Source organism: Triturus cristatus, chromosome 5_1 (assembly GCF_964204655.1).
Source record: "Triturus cristatus chromosome 5_1, aTriCri1.1, whole genome shotgun sequence".
Lineage (NCBI taxonomy): Eukaryota > Metazoa > Chordata > Amphibia > Caudata > Salamandridae > Triturus > Triturus cristatus.
In genome coordinates this window covers 769,983,444-770,000,540 of record NC_140587.1, presented here as the reverse complement: position 1 = coordinate 770,000,540, position 17,097 = coordinate 769,983,444, and the positions used below count along the sequence as shown (strand labels likewise).

At 48.6% G+C, this 17,097-nt stretch overlaps 1 protein-coding gene across 1 annotated transcript in view; it reads left to right on the top strand.

The window, feature by feature from the left end:
• Positions 1–17,097, top strand: part of LAMA3 (laminin subunit alpha 3) — an 881,606-nt gene that overhangs the window by 423,554 nt on the left and 440,955 nt on the right. The window contains exon 24 of the mRNA XM_085605753.1: positions 13,541–13,640. Within this exon, the coding sequence (XP_085461879.1) occupies positions 13,541–13,640 (100 nt within the window). The remainder of the gene's footprint in view (positions 1–13,540; positions 13,641–17,097) is intronic.

The window sequence follows — 17,097 nt, the reverse complement described above, 5'->3', positions numbered from 1 at the left end:
AACCTTTTTGAAATTTGATTGGCTGCCAACACTTCAACGATGAAGTGTTGTCAGCCATTTTGGGACTCAGTGGAACAGAGTATCACAAAAAATGTTTTAAAAAAACAAAAGGGGGCAGGGTAGAAACACCCTGACCCCTAGGCATTGTGGGGGGTCTCACTGGGATCCCCCAAGGGCCAAAAAAGCATTACAAAAAAATATTCTTCGGGAACCGTGGAGCCAGCTGAATTTGTTTTTTATAAATGAACCGTAGGCTCCTGTGCTTCTTTTATTATCGGTCACCCGGGTGCATTGTGTTAATAATGGAGGGGGGATGCACAGGTCCCCCCTTCCGGGGCTCATTATGCCCCTGGACCACTTTCCCGGGGCTTATTTCACAATGAATTTAGGCCTCCCCCACTGCCCCGGAAATCACCAGCCAGGGGCAACTATAAAGAAAGGAGGGGGACCACATGGCCTCTCTCAAGGAGCCATACGTGGCCCTGGGGACCACCACCCTCGGCCGGCTCCAGCAATGTCCCAGGGTGTTCACCTCTGGGATATTACAGTTTGGCTCCCGCCAAGCAATAGCAAACTCTGCTCCGCTTCATGCAAGTGAGAGCAGAAAAAGCTCTCGCTTGCACGAAGCGGAGCAGAGTCTGCTATTGGACAGAGGGAGCTGCATGTTTGCAACTCCCTCTGTCCAAAAACAACGCTGGCTCCCACAGGACGCGGGAGCTGGCAGGGACCGCGGGGGCCTTGCGGCTCCCCCAGCAGTACCCAAGGAAAATGACTGGGTGCCCTGGTTAGGATAGGGCACCCAGTAGAGAGTCCAGGCCCAAGGGTTGGAGTCCCCGGGCCAAAATTGGCCCAGAAGGGGAGCCGCATGGTCTCCTCCCCCTTTTAAAAAAAAAAATGGGACAGGCCCCTGGATATGTGGTCCCCAGGGTGGAAATCGGCCCTAGAGGGGGGAAGCGTGCCCCTCATAATTTTTTTTTTTTTTTAAAGGCTGGGCCTCGGGGGATGGGGACCCCGGGGTTGAAAATGGCCCAGGGAAGGGAGACCATGCATCACCCCTTCCTTAAAAAACTAAAAAGAAAAAAAACTCTGACAAGTCACCGAAGGCCACACCCCTTCACCACCACTCTGCAAATGCACCTCCTGGTGAACTGCTAGTTAGGGGATTACGTCCCCTTGGATGCTGAGGGTCCTTGGGGTCCAGAAACCCCTTCAGTTACCTCCAGTAAGTCCCAGGCAGCGGGATTTCTGGAAGGACTTATAGGCCATGCCCGCTTTCTCCACCACTCTGCAAACGCGCCTCCTGGCGGGCTGATGGTTGGGGAATTAATTCCACTTTACTCCTGAGGGCCTCAGGACTAAAGTTGACTTCTTCCCCTCAACCATTAGGGCATCAGGATGCACGGTTGCAGAGTGGTGGAGAAAGAGGGCGTGACCTCCGACAACCTCTTAACAGGAGAGGTAGTTGAGCCCCAAGGATGCTCAAGAGCCATGGGGACTTCATCCCCCAACTTGTAGTGCACCAGGAGGTGCATTTGCAGAGGGGTGGAGAAAGGGGGCATGCTCCCCAAAAACCTATCAGCAGTTCCATTGTGTGGGACTTACTGGAGGTAACACAAGGACGTCTTTGGGGTCCAACTACCCCTCCTGTTACCTCCAGGATGTCCCACACAGTAGGATTGCTAAAAGATCTTAACTAATACCCCAATTTTTTACATCTGTTAGTAGCATTTGTTTAAACTTCCATACAATTTTGAAGTCTATGTTTTATGCACAATTCCTTTTTTGATGACTTACAGTGCCATATTTCATTGCCCTAGCTGCTGTTTCTAGCATATCCCTTAAAAGAAGTAACATTTTTCTTCTTCACGTTTCTTAGCAGAATGTGGGTAAGCAAGTGTTCCAAATATCTTGGTAGGTAGTGTAGGAGTATGTGTGTTGTGTGGGGATTTTTTGAGACTATTCTAAGTCTCTGGGAATTCTCTCCTCCAGCTTGTGGTTTCCCATGGGGAGATACTGTTGGAATGACTGCTCCAGAGAGAATTTAATACTGTGAGATAGCATGTCCGGGATTCAATAGCGAGATTGCTTACTTGAATCTTTTTGCACCTTGTATTGGATGGGCTTTTGATCACTTTATTTCACTTTGTGCTTGTGGAGATTGAGCAACACAAGAAGTCGCTCCAAGTGTCTAGACTTCCAGGATTTGAACAGTATATGCGCAAAACAATGTCTGCAGATGTAAATGTTCAGGGTTTCCATTGAGGACTGGATGTGTCTTCTTTTGTTTACTTTTGTGGATGTTTAGCCCCACACTTTAATTCCATGAAATAATAATGGACAGATGATGGTGTCAAGAGTAATAGTAATAATTTTACTGATAGGTGGGATGGTGCTTCCTGTTAGTCGATGGTATAGAATTCATACATGTCATGTTTTAAGTGTTTTATAGCTAGTTTAAAACATCACAATCCCCCTAGCATAATCCCCAGTTTGGTGTAATCTGTGGTGTACTCATCCTTAAACCAATTAAGGAAGATCTTGAACTTACTTCAGTTCTATTATTATTATTTTTTTTAAAGTAATAATTTTGTCCTTTTTTGGGTTTACCTTCAGTGGACATTATCTGCAGTTCTTTGCCAGGCAACTATGTTTGTGCTGATATTGTTATTTAGTGTGAATGAATGAATAAATTAATGAATGAATGAATATTAGATTTATAGAGCGCAAACTTAGCCCCAAGGCGTCAAGGTGCTGTAGGTGCAATGAATGATGATTAGCTCCTCAGCATAACACAGACATTTTATATCTGAGCGAGCATCAGACCTGGGGCGGAAATTCATCTAACAGATTTTCCAATTCATTAAAATAATGATTGCGCTAAGCTTGTTCCCTGATCTGACTTCCCATTCCTTCCTGGCCTACCCAACCCACTACTTATCGCTTGAGAGCAGCAGGCAAAAGCCCATGTTTCCTAAAATGTTGAGGAGTCTTTCTTTCTGATTTATTTATAGCTTAATCGCAGGTCATCTCATTTCAAGATAAAACAACCAACAATTGGCACATCGTTTGGCACTGTACAACACACCTTACTCACTCCTTTTAAATTCTACCCATACAATTATGAAAAAAGGTAGTCATGTACGTATTCCCTTATTCTGATTTGACAACCACCGAAATCCATGGTTACTCTGAACTTAGAACATCTCTAAAAATTAATCTTGTTTTCTAGATTGGCTAGAACAGGGGTCCCCAACCTTTTCAGTAGTAAGAGCTTCTTATGTTCAATGAAAACCATCCTGAGCTACTAATTGTATTAGTGTTGTATACATCAGAGAAGGTTATATCAGTGGCCACGCTATGCACGATTACCAGCCGCGTTGCTCTGCACCTCAGTGCATGATTGCAAGCAGTCATTGTTAGACCTGGCACTGTTGGTGTAGGTCTCCCTTCCATTTTTGTTGTTGTTGTTTATGTCTCCTTCACGGTTGCTGGCGTTAGATGTTCTGGGTGCTGTGCCACTGCCATTCAGTTACACAGCATGAATGCTCCTTATTATAAAATAACTGATGAACAGGTGTAGTCCTAGTAGTACCAAGGAACATGTTAGGGAAGTTGAATTTGGTATGTTTCCGCTCCAAATATTAACGTGCATCTGGTAGTAGTGATTGTCTTTATATTCTGCGTCTTTCTGTGTGTTTCACTGGTATGTGTATTGGTTGTCTAGTTTAGGGGGCCAGGGCAGGCTGGGGTTGAATGGAGCAATCTGCTGTTGAAGTATGGGGAGGATTGACCCCTTTGATCTGAGCAGGGCTGTGCCTGGCAAGGTGAATGATGGCTCCACCTCCCGCTGGGTGTCTGATGGTGAGCCCCCTCTCCCTGAAAGGGAGAATGCAGCCTCGTAAATAAAGTGACCCAAGTCGACACCAAACTGGTTCTAGCCGGGTCGAGTGATTTGTGACTTTCTCAAGAACAAAGACTTTTGGGGTATAAAGATCTGAGCTGAAACCCCTTCGTGGTGTGTAACTTGGGGATGCCAAGATGAACCTCAGGCCGTGTAAACAAGAGGGAAAGGACTTTGAAACTTTCATCCATCCACTGAAGCAACTACCCTGTCTCAGGGACATTAGACTTCATTCATCAGCAGCCCGGATTCCTATTGAGAGAAATCCTACTCACAGGTGAGGCCTCTGTCGAGAAATCCAGGGCCTCTGGATCTACTGTGGGGAACGCCGCTTTTCTTCTTTGTCTACGCAAACTATTGCCATCGCCATTGTGGGCCGCTGCAGCTGAAGAGCTGTGCCGCTGAGTGCCCGCATTTGCCTTGCCTACGGAAACTATTGCTATCGCCATTGTGGGCCGCTGCAGCTGAGGAGCTGTGCCGCTGAGTGCCCGCATTTGCCTTGTCTACAGAAACTATTGCTATCACCATTGTGGGCCGCTGCAGCCGTGGAGCTGTGCCGCTGAGAGCCTACCTTGGCCTTGCTACGAAAAACCTTGTTGTCGCTATTTTGGGCCGCTGCCGCTGAGAAGCTGTGCCGCTGGGTGCCCACATTTGCCCTACTACGAGAATCAGTACAACCGCCACTGTGGACCGCTGCAGCCGAGGAGCTGTGTCGCTGCAGGCCCGCATTGGCTTTGCTACGAGAGTCCTTACTTTCACCATTTTGGGCCGCCACCACTGAAAAGCTGTGCCGCTGAGTGCCCATCCTTACTTTGCCACAAGAATCATCGCTATCGCTATCGTGGGCAGCTGCAGCTGAAGAGCTGCGCCGCTGAGTGCCCACGCTAGCCCCACATTGAGAGCCTTGCCAACTTCCGCGTGCACCGCTGGGTGCCGCTTTCATGTCCATCCCAGGATTATCGTGAGTCCAAGCTGCGGATCGCCACCGCCCAGGAACTGTGGCCGCTGTGAGTCTACCGGCCATCCCGCACCCTCTCTGAGGAGCTGTGCACCATGCCCCTTTATATCCTAGGTACCTTGTACATTGTGCATCACCGGGTCGCATAGGCCCCGGCCCGAACCAAGTTTGTTCCACCCACAAGCACAAGTGCTTTCCTCGCTCCTGAGACGAATCTGTAATTACATGCATTGTGGTCCTTTGAGCATTTCTCAATTTCGTGTTTAATCTATATAAAGATAACTAATTTTTTATAATTGCTCATGGTGTCTATTTTGTAGCGTCTTTCCTGTGTTTTGTGTATGGTCCTAAATGCTTCACATACTGCATCTGAAATAGGCCTGTCTGCTCGTGCTACGTTACCACAGGGTTGAGCAGGGGTTATCAAAGGGTGTAGCCCCCTTACTCTGACTTAGGAAGAAGGGTTACTATTTGACATCGGCGCCAGCCACTGTCAACTAGGGATCCCCATTTCTAACATTGGTGGTCAGCGGTGAGGATCAGGACTTGCATTTATGATCCACATACAATAACCAGTGTACGCTACTAGTGAGGGTAAACGACGTGCGGTTTGATTTTGGTTCTATTGCTGACTGTGATTGCCAGCCAAGTATTTTTGTTGTTCTGTGCTGACTGTGATTGCCAGCCAGGTGATTTTGGTTCTATTGCTGACTGTGATTGCCAGCCGAGTATTTGTGTTGTTCTGTGCTGACTGTGATTGCCAGTCAGGTGATTTTGGTTCTATTGCTGACTGTGATTGCCAGCCAAGTATTTTTTGTTGTTCTGTGCTGACTGTGATTGCCAGCCAGGTGATTTTGATTCTATTGCTGACTGTGATTGCCAGCCAAGTATTTTTTTTGCTGTTCTAGTGCGGACTGTGATTGTCAGCCAGGTATTTTTTGGTTCTGTTCTATTGTTGACTGTAGTTACCAGTCATGTCTACACTGGGTAGGCCAACCTCCAATGCTTCTGAGGATCTCCTCTTTTAAGAAGATAGGTTAGAAACATACACTGCCAAACAGCTAAAGTCTTTTTTCAAGCGATTCACCGTCCCTGTTGTGGGCCTCTCTAGGAAGGAGGAATATCAGAAGGCCCTTAGGGCCTAGATGGAGGCGAGAGAGTCCGCCAGGAATGAGGAAGAGGACGCTGGAGGGTAGCAGGATGAGGAAGTGGGTTTAGTGGGAGGTAAGGCGCTTTCCAACCCAGGTACTAGTGTGTCCTCAAAGGGTCTGTCTCCAGAAGAGATGGAGGACAGAGAGAGAGATGGGAGGCATAGTTTGGAGATGGCCAAATTGGAAGGTCAGAAGGACCTAGAGAGCAAAAAATTGGATATTGTGAATAATTGGTTGGCATTTGAACTTGAGAAAATGAAACTTGAGTATCAGAGAGTATTGAGGGAGTTGGAGATCAAGGCTAAGAGTTTGGAGATTACCCCCTCTGGTGGCAGCATACCTTTAGTACCTACCGAGAGTAGAATGTACATACCCAAGGATGTCATCAAGGTTTTCCAAAAGAGTGAGGATATTGGGCAATGGTTTGCCGCATATGAGATAGCCATGGTGTCCCACCAGGTCCCTGAGAAGGATTGGGGAGCGGGGTTGTGGGGACGCTTTGTGAGTGATGGGAGGGATACCCTGTTGGACCTGCCTGAGCAGAGAATGATGGTGTATGCCCATATGAAAGAGGCCTTGATGACACGTTATGGTTTGACCCCAGAAATGTACAGGCAGAGATTTAGGACCTGCAAGAAGTTCGAGGGTACCACTTGGGTTGAATATGTGTCTTTTCTTTGCAGAGCAATGGATCGCTGGGTAAAAGGTAGCAAAGTGGAAACCTTTGAGCAATTGTATGATTTGTTTGCATGGGAGCATTTATCTAGTAACTGTTTTCCAGAGCCACGCCAGCACCTTGTTGATAGCAAGCTCACTAACCCTAGGAAGCTTGCTGAGGAGGTGGGCCGCTGGATAAGCACCCGAGTTCGCAAGGGTCCTGTGGGAGACTTCGCCAAAGGTGGGCAGGGTCCCCAGCAGAGAAGTGGGAGGGACAGGGGTAAACAGAGGGAGTACCAGAGAGAGCCCCAAACTAATTCCCCAGGGAACCAAGGAGTGGTGTCCCAGCCTCCCCCAGAAAAGAAGCCAGTACCCCCGACAGGTAGGCCTGTTCAGAAGGGGCCCCTTACTTGCTTTAAGTGTGGTCAAGTGGGCTACAGGTATTATGATCCTCAGTGTCCCCTAAGGGACACCAATTGCCCATCCCGTGCACCCCCGCCAGATTGCCAGTGTAGCCCTGGGAGGGGAAGAGATGGGTGTTCAAAGTGGGCGGGATCCCGTAGAATTGAACCTTGTCTCGCTAGGAGAGTTTGAGAAGGTCCCTAAACCCGCACTGCCTGCTAACACTAAGAAGTACAGGCGGTGGGTAACCATCAATGGCCGTAGGGTGGAGGCTCTGAGGGACACAGGAGCTAGTGTGACTGCTGTCAGCTCCCGGTTGGTGTCCAAGGAGCAGATTGTCCCCCATGCATTCTGCCACTAGTATAAGCAGACAACTTTGAGAGCCAGTGTGAAGTGGCTCAAGTTCCCTTTGAGTGGGGGGGTCTCAGGAACTCTCCAAGTAGCTGTGAAGACAGCCATGCCGGTAGACTGTCTGTTGGGCAACGATTTAGAGAACTCCCCGTGGGCTACGGTGGAGAGGAAGTCTCATTTGGAAATGTTGGGTCTGCCTGAGTGGGCGTGTGCGACCACTCGGTCCATGGCAGCCAGTAAGGATGTTCAGAAAGACCTGGAGTCTGAAAGTAAGGCCCAAGCCCCTGCTTTAAAGAGAATCGGTAGGGGGTGCTGGAAGCCACCCCCCATGGTTCCCACGGTCCAGGAAGGAGCAGATCTTCAGGGGGATGCCCTGGAACCTACAGGGGAACAAGTAGCCGAACTGGGGGACCTACTGGAGCTGACCCATTGGCAGCAGGAAGGAGGGCCCACCAGGGAGGAATTTTGTTAACAGCGGAGAACGTGCCCTTCTCTTGAGGGACTGTGGCGGCAGGATCAGGATCACATCTGATCTATTGGGAGAATTACCTCCTTTACAACGAACCTAAGGCTGCTGAGCCTGGGTCAGCCCGTGTGCTGGTGGTACCCCAGCGCTTCAGAGCCTTCCTACTGGGGTTGGCTCACGATGTGCCGTTGGCCGGACATCTGGGGTAGACCAAGACCTTTGAGAGGCTGGTCACCCACTTTTATTGGCCCCAGATGCGCAAGAGCTCAGATGCTCACTACAGGACATGTGAGACTTGCAAGGCAAGTGGATAGAGCGGGGGAAGATCAAGGCCCCACTCCAGCCCTTTCCGGTTGTCAGTAATCCATTCGAGCGAGTGGGCATTGACATTGTGGGCCCTGTGGACCCCAAGACAGCCATGGGCAACAGGTTCATCCTGGTCTTGGTGGACCATGCCACCCGGTACCCTGAAGCCATCCCCCTCAGCACAGTGACGGCCCACGTGGTGGGACGTGCACTGATGGGGATTTTCTGCCGTGTGGGATTCCCCAGAGAGGTGGTGTCCGATAGGGGTACTAACTTCATTTCCAAATATATGAAGTCTCTGTGGGAGGAGTGCGGAGTAACGTACAAGTTCACGACTCCTTACCACCCCCAAGGTAACGGGCTGGTTGAGAGATTCAACCGGACCCTTAAGGGCATGATTATGGTTCTAGAGGAGCCCATGAGGCGTAAGTGGGACGTTCTCTTGCCATGCCTGGTGTTTGCTTACCGTGAGGTGCCACAGAAGTCTCTAGGATTCAGTCCCGTTGAACTGCTCTATGGTCACCCAGTAAGAGGGCCTCTGAGTTTGGTCAAGGAAGGCTGGGAGCAATCTCCCAGGAAGCCTCCCCATGATGTGTTTAGCAACATGCTGGCCTTCAGGAACCAAACTCGACGTTTCAGAAAACTTGCTGAGGCAAATCTGGAAGCCAGCCAGGAAAAGATGAAACGCTGGTATGATCAGAATGCCACTCTGATCGAGTTTCAGCTTGGTCAAAAGGTTTGGGTCATGGCCCCAGTGGAGCCCTGTGTGCTCCAGGATAAGTGGACCGGCCCCTTTGAGGTGGTGGAGCGCAAGAGTCCTGTTACCTACTTGGTGGACTTGCAGTCTCCCAGGAACCCTCTGTGGGTCCTGCATGTCAACCGCCTGAAGCCCCACTTTGAGAGGTCTGAAGTGGGCATGCTTCTAGCTACAGATGCTGGAACGGAAGAGGAGAGTGAGCCTCTTCCTGACCTCCTGTGGGCAGAGGAGAAAGATGGCTCAGTGGAGGGCGTGGTCCTCTCCACCACACTGACCCTTGAGGAGCAGAGTGATTGCTGCCAACTGTTGGGACAATTCAGTGATCTGTTCTCCCTGGTGCCTAGTGTCACTGATTGGTGTGTCCATGACGTGGACACTGGGGATAGTGCTCCTGTGAAGCATAAGGCTTACAGAGTGACTGACCGGGTCAGAGCGTACATTAAGGAGGAGGTCTCCAAAATGTCTGCTTTAGGGTTGATTGAGTCCTCTAGCAGCCCTTGGTCCAGCCCAGTGGTCCTGGTACCCAAGGCTGCAGTGCCTGGTGCCACCCCGGAACTTCGGTTCTGCGTGGACTACCGAGGTCTCAATTCAGTCACCAAGACTGACGCGCACCCCATCCCCAGAGCTGATGATCGGCTAGGGGCTGCACAGTACCTCAGCACGTTTGATTTGACATCTGGGTTCTGGCAGATCATTTTGACCGATGGGGCAAAGGAGAGGTCGGTATTCTCCACACCTGACGGGCACTACCAGTTCCGGGTGATACCCTTTGGGATGAATAATGCCCCTGTCTCCTTTCAGAGGTTGGTCAACAGAGTGTTAGTTGGGCTGGAAGATTTCAGCGCCACCTACCTGGATGACATTGCAGTATTTAGTTCCTCATGGGAGGGCCACCTGCGCCACCTCTAAGAAGTGTTGATGGCACTGCGAAAGGCAGGCCTCACAATCAAGGCAAGCAAGTACCAGATTGGGCAGGGTTCTGTGGTGTACTTAGGACATCAGGTGGGGAGCGGCCAGGTTGCGCCCCTGCAACCCAAGATTGAAACTATCCTGGCTTGGGAGCCCCCAAGGACCAAGACACAGGTGAGAGCCTTTTTAGGACTCACAGGTTATTACAGAAGGTTTGTCAAGGGGTATGGCAACATTGTTGCACCCTTGACTGAGCTGACTTCTAAAAATCAGCCAAAGATTGTGAACTGGACTGACACCTTTCAGAAAGCTTTCGATGCCCTGAGAACTGCCATGTGCTCCGCACCAGTACTCCAGGCGCCCAACTTTTCAAAGGAATTTGCTGTTGAGACAGACGCTTCCGAGCATGGTGTGGGGGCCGTTCTGTCACAGATCAATGAGGAGGGCCTAGACCAACCTGTGACTTTCATTAGTAGAAGGTTGCTACCCCGGGAACAGAGGTGGTGTGCAATTGAACGTGAGGCATTTGCTGTGGTCTGGGAATTGAAGAAGCTGAGACCATACCTGTTTGGGACTCACTTCTGGGTTCAGACAGACCACAGGCCCCTCAGATGGTTGATGCAGATAAGGGGGGAGAATTCAAAGTTGTTGAGGTGGTCCATTTCTCTACAGGGTATGGACTGTACAGTGGAACACCGCCCTAGTACAGAACACGCCAATGCTGACGGTCTGTCCAGATTTTTCCACCTCAGTGATGAGAACTCCCAGGGGGTGGGTAGTTCTCCACACATTTCAGCTGGAGGGGACGCGTGTTAGACCTGGCACCGTTGGCGTAGGTCTCCCTTCCATTTTTGTCGTTTATGTCTCCTTCACGGTTGCTGGCGTTAGATGTTCTGGGCGCTTCTCCACTGACATTCAGTAACACAACGCGAATGCTCCTTATTATAAAATAACTGATGAAACGGTGTAGTCCTAGTAGTACCAAGGAACATGTTAGGGAAGTCGAATATGGTATGCTTCCGCTCCAAATATTAACGTGCATCTGGTAGTAGTGATTGTCTTTATATTCTACGTCTTTCTGTGTGTTTCACTAGTATGTGTATTGGTTGTCTGCTTTAGAGGGCCAGGGCAGGCTGGGGCTGACCTGGGTCGAATGGAGCAATCTGCCGTTGAAGTATGGGGAGGGGTGACCCCTTTCATCTGAGCAGGGCTGTGCCTGGCAAGGTGAATGATGGCTCCACCTCCCGCTGGGTGTCTGATGGTGGGCCCCCTCTCCCTGAAAGGGAGGATGCAGCCTCGTAAATAAAGTGACCCGAGTCAACACCAAACTGGTTCTGGCCGGGTCGAGTGATTTGTGACTTTCTCAAGAACAAAGACTTTGGGGGTATAAAGATCTGAGCTGAAACCCCTTCGTGGTGTGTAACTTCGGGATGCCAAGATGAACCTCTGGTCGTGTAAACGAGAGGGAAAGGACTTTGAAACTTTCATCCATCAACTGAAGCAACTACCCAAGGGCCTGAATTGAGCTTGCCTCCTGCTGACGTTTCAGGGACATTAGACTTCATTCATCAGCAGCCCGGATTCCTATTGAGATAAATCCTACTCACAGGTGAAGCCTCCGTCGAGAAATCCAGGGCCTCTGGATCTACTGTGGGGAACGCCGTTTTTCTTCTTTGTCTACGGAAACTATTGCCATCGCCATTGTGGGCCGCTGCAGCTGAAGAGCTGTGCCGCTGAGTGCCCGCATTTGCCTTGTCTACGGAAACTATTGCCATCGCCATTGTGGGCCGCTGCAGCTGAAGAGCTGTGCCGCTGAGTGCCCGCATTTGCCTTGTCTACGGAAACTATTGCTATCGCCATTGTTGGCCACTGCAGCTGAAGAGCTGTGCCTCTGAGTGCCCGCATTTGCCTTGCCTACGGAAACTATTGTTATCGCCATTGTGGGCCGCTGCAGCTGAGGAGCTGTGCCGCTGAGTGCCTGCATTTGGCTTGTCTACGGAAACTATTGCTATCGCCAATGTGGGCCGCTGCAGCTGAGGAGCTGTGCCGCTGAGTGCCCGCATTTGCCTTGCCTACGGAAACTATTGCTATCGCCACTGTGGGCCGCTGCAGCCGAGGAGCTGTGCCGCTGAGAGCCTACCTCGGCCTTGCTACGAAAAACCTTGTTGTCACTATTGTGGGCCGCTGAGAAGCTGTGCCGCTGGGTGCCCACATTTGCCCTACTACGAGAATCAGTAAAACCGCCACTGTGGGCCGCTGCAGTCGAGGAGCTGTGTCGCTGCAGGCCCGCATTGGCTTTGCTACGAGAGTCCTTACTATCACCGTTTTGGGCCGCTGCCACTGAAAAACAAGCTGTGCCGCTGAGTGCCCATCCTTACTTTGCCTCAAGAATCATCGCTATCGCTATCGTGGGCCGCTGCAGCTGAAGAGCTGCGCCGCTGAGTGCCCATGCTAGCCCCACATCGAGAGCCTTGTCAACTTCCGTGTGCCCCTCTGGGTGCTGTTTTCACGCCCATCCCGGGATTATCGTGAGTGCACGCTGCGGATCGCCACCGCCCAGGAACTGTGGCCGCTGTGGGTCCGCCTGCCATTCCGCACCCTCTCTGAGGAGCTGTGCACCGTGCCCCTTTATATCCTAGGTACCTTGTACATTGTGCATCACCGGGTCGCATAGGCCCCGGCCCCGAACCAAGTTCGTTCCACCCGCAAGTACAAGTGCTTTCCTCGCTCCTGCAACAAATCTGTAATTGCGTGCATTGTGGTCCTTTGAGCATTTCTCAATTTCGTGTTTAATCTATATAAAGATAACACATTTTTTATAATTGCTCGTGGTGTCTATTTTGTAGCGTCTTTCCTGCGTTATTGTGTATGGTCTTAAATGCTTCACACACTGCCTCTAAGATAGGCCTGTCAGCTCGTGCTACGTTACCACAGGGTTGAGCAGGGGTTATCAAAGGGTGTAGCCCCCTTACTCTGACTTAGGAAGAAGGGTCACTATTTGACATCGGCACCAGCCACTGTCAACTAGAGATCCCCATTTCTAACAGTAATATAAAAAGGCTTTGTCAATTTGGAATGTGTACAACGTTAATACAGAACAACAACAGCTGTAATTCCCCTGGCACCAAGGTTATAATATTAGTAATAAGCCTCCCAATGCGCCTTGATTTATCACTCAAATTATGGTTTCTGAAAATACAGCACTTCTCAATTTTGGTATACACATATTAATTTAACCAAGCAAATGCCTCTAACTTTTAGGCCAGGCTACTCACAGGAGAGCTACTCACACATAGTTGCGGAGCTACCGGCAGCTCACAAGCTACTTGTTGGAGAAGCCTGGGCTAGAATAAGTGAGCTTAGAGTGGTTCAATTCAAAATCCCAATTCATGCTATCTGGCGAAACATGTCAAGCCTTTGAGGACAATTATGTCCACTTGACTGAGATTGTGGCTACAGCCACGACCTGCCATTGAAGATGCTGGGTAAATATACTGGTGTAACTGTATCCTAGAAGTGCAACTTCTAAAGCCGTAAAATGTTGTTGTAGTACCCGCAGTCTAAGGGGTGGTCAGTCAAAGTAATTATCAGTTGAAGTAGCAGGAGTAGACACAATGAGTAAATACCATGCAGACATTTTGACTTTCTTTTACATGAGTAATTCTGCTTCCTGTTACTTTAGGCTGCCAGTGTGACGTCGGGGGCTCAGTCAGCCCTTACTGCAGTGACCCATCCGGCACGTGTCAATGCAGAAGGCATGTTGTTGGGAAGACCTGCAACCAGTAAGTAAAATATGTGCAACAATTTATGTCATGTTTCTGTGTGAAAAATCAAAATATTAATTTGTCGGGATATTTTATTTACATATCACTTCAATATTTTGGGAAACTTAGGGGCAAATTTACAATGGAAATGGCGGAGAGTGGCATTAGCCTCCTTGGCTTAACGCCGTGCGCCGCCACTTCTGAAACACAGGACTGCACCACATTTTCAACAATATGGTACAGCCCTGTGCTGGTGCTAAATTTAGCTGCCTAGCGCCAACGCAAGCACCCTTGCACCGTAGTGCAAGGGTGTTTGCGTTGCAGGGGAAGATTGTTTATGTGCAGGAAGGTGTCTCCTATTGCACATAAACAATCTTTAAATGGCTTTTTGAACTTTTATGTGTGCTGCTTAATGCAGCACACATAGAAGTTGCAAAACGTCATTTTTTAAATAATTGTTCTTGTGCAGTAAGGAACACCTTCCTGCATATAAACAATCAACGGCATTTTGCTGTTTCCATGTGTGCTGCACAACGCAGCAAAAATGAAAACAGCAAAAAAGAGGAGAAATTAAGTATTTCTCTTCATTTTACCAGAGAAAACCAGGTTTTACCTGGTCTTTATTTCGGTGCTGGCCCATATTTATGCCACCCTTGTAAATATGCGACAGCATCAAAATCAATGGGTGTTGTGGTGGAATTCCCACCGCAAAACCCCTTGCCCTCCCTTTTCACGCTAAGTATAGCGTGAAAGGGTGCCTTATTTACAAGGCAGCGTTAAGCCACGTTAAGTGGCTTAATGCTGCCTTGTAAATAAGGCAAAGCCCTTATTTCCACCAAAACATCCAAAAACTTGGCGCTGTGGTGTCTATAGGGGCTTGTAAATATGCCCTTAGTAGTTAAAAGGCATGGAAGATTTGTGGCATGTTTTTTGCTTTGCAAGAATGTGCATCTGTGTGTCTACATTGTGAACTTAAAGCAGTTTCACGGGGAAACCACCATTATTGGCACTTTCCATTCACTCACTTACAGGTACACAATGGTTGTCCTTGGGTAACTAGCTCTATGTGTGAGTGGTATGTTGCGATGGATGTGTAAAATAACACATTTGCGTGTATTTTTTTATGTTCTATTAGGTCATTTCATTTACTTGATACATGAGTAAACAAGAGTAAAACATAGAAACGCAGTACAAAAAACAACAGAAACCTACCTTAACTTTCTCTAAAAACTATTTTATTATATAAGGCTGAGAAATGTTCACCTGGACACTTTTAAATGATTGTCTTATATTTACATACTGCCTTGTCCTATGGAATCAAGCTGTTCTAGTTCCTATTAATTTCTATAGAGCTAAGCACTGTGCACCTGGACACTTCCAAGCCCTTGTTATTCTGCATGTGCAAAGCAAAGCAATATGTATGGTGTCTAAATTACAATCATATTATTCTCCACTCTTAGGTGAGTGAATAAAAGTCATCTATTAAAAAAATATATAGAAAAAGATAAATTCTAAGTTTCGGAGACAGCAAAACCAATTCAATTAGCAAATAAAAGGTATGTTGGAGAGTTATACGATGATGGCTGTGACTGTTCTTAGGTAATGATTGCTTAAAGTGGAGGCTGCTGGTTGAAAAATAACATATGTGACTGTTAGTCCAGGTTCACCTCTAGGTGTCTGTATGGGAGCTACATACAGAAACTGGTACAAAACTCACTTTGCAGCTGTGCCTCTTCTGCACTCCAAACTCAGTAATCACTCATACGCCAAACCCTAGTACTAGCACCGCTACATGACACTGACATAGGACTGTTAGAAATTGGTTTACTGGTTGAGGGGCGTGAAACGCTACTCAAGCATCAACCACGGTCCTGTTCAGGGTAAATGTCACAAGCAAACCCCAAATTAACCTGTGCTCTGTAGCTTGGCAGAAAGCCGTCAGGCTTAACTTAGAGGCAATGTATAAACTATTTATGCAGAACTTCAAACAGCAATAAAGTGAAACACAACCCAAGAAAAATTCCACACCAAATTAGAAAATTTGAGTAAATTTTACATAATTTAAGATCAAAACGACTAAAATCCAATCAGTAGAACAGGAGATATGCAATTTTAAAGATTTAAGTGAATATAGCACCAAACAAGTATAAAGCAATGACTGGTTATCTGGTCACTCTAGACTGGGACAAAGTCATAAGTTCAGGCCAACCGCGATTGAATGCAGGCCAGCTACCAGGACCCAGTTAGGCCCGCTGAAGAAAGTGGAGAGGATGTAGCCTTATGGCTACAGCTGTCAACCTCGAAACTGGGGAACCTGGTTCGAGTCTCGGCATCGATGCTCAACATCCTGTGATTCTGGACAAATCACTTAATCTCCTTGTACCTAACAAAAGTGAATGTAACGAAAGTGGTGCTCATGTAAAGCGCTCTGATACCTGATATCTTTGGGTCTAGTTTGCGCTATATAAAACTAAAAAAAAAGTACCTTAAATCCTGGTTGTGGAGTGAGCAGAGTCCCGCGTCGAGGATGGGTCATATTGCAGTGACAATGTGAGGTCCATGTGTGTAGATGCATTGCGTAGCAGCAGTTCTGGGTAGCTGCGATGGCCATGCAAAGTATTTGCGTGGATATGCATCATGCAGCTGCAGTTCCAATGAGCTGTGGTGGGCGATGCAAGGTCCTTGCATGGAGTATGTATTGCACAGCGGCGGTTCCGAGGAAGCTGTAGGCTGCGTTGCAAAGTCCTGCATCAGGGATGAATCGTACAGAGGTTCCGATGTGGAATCTCGTGAGGTGATGCGTCGAGCTGCGTCAGTTCTGCTGGGACCATAGCTGGGCTGGTAGAGCACCTTCAGGCTCACTTCCAAGGGTCCAGGATAGGGATAGCACCACTTGGGAGGGTATTTCTCACAGCTGGCAGAATCCTGGTGCTGGGTACAAGGTTGTTGAAGCCTGTTCTGTCCCTGAGGCCTAGTCCTTTTCACTCAGTCAGGAGGGCAGCAGGATAGCACAGCAGGGAATCAGAGTAGAAGTCCTTCTTGCAGCACGGCAGCACTGCAGTCCTTCTTCTGAGTCTTCCACAGGTCCAGATGTGTACTGAAGAACTGGGACAGAGGGTCCATTATTTATACATGATGTCCACTTTGAAGTAGGAGAAGGTTCTGGAGGTTTCTACCCCATTAAGTATCAGGCATCCCCTTCCTCCTGCCCTGGCACAGCTTGGGTGGGGACAACTCCTTTGTGAATGTCTTCAGGCAAGACCTTTGTGATGTACAAGTGTGGTGGGTGACAGCTCTGCACCCGCATTAAATCATAGTGGCCCATCTTTCCATCAGCTATCTTCCCTTCCTCTCACTTTTTGGGAGCAATTCACAAGGACCAACTGCCAGCTAAACATAGTCATGTGGCCCAGGGACAGGCTGCCAGCACTAAATGGTAAGGACAAGAAAATGCCAACTGTCTGTAAGTGGCATT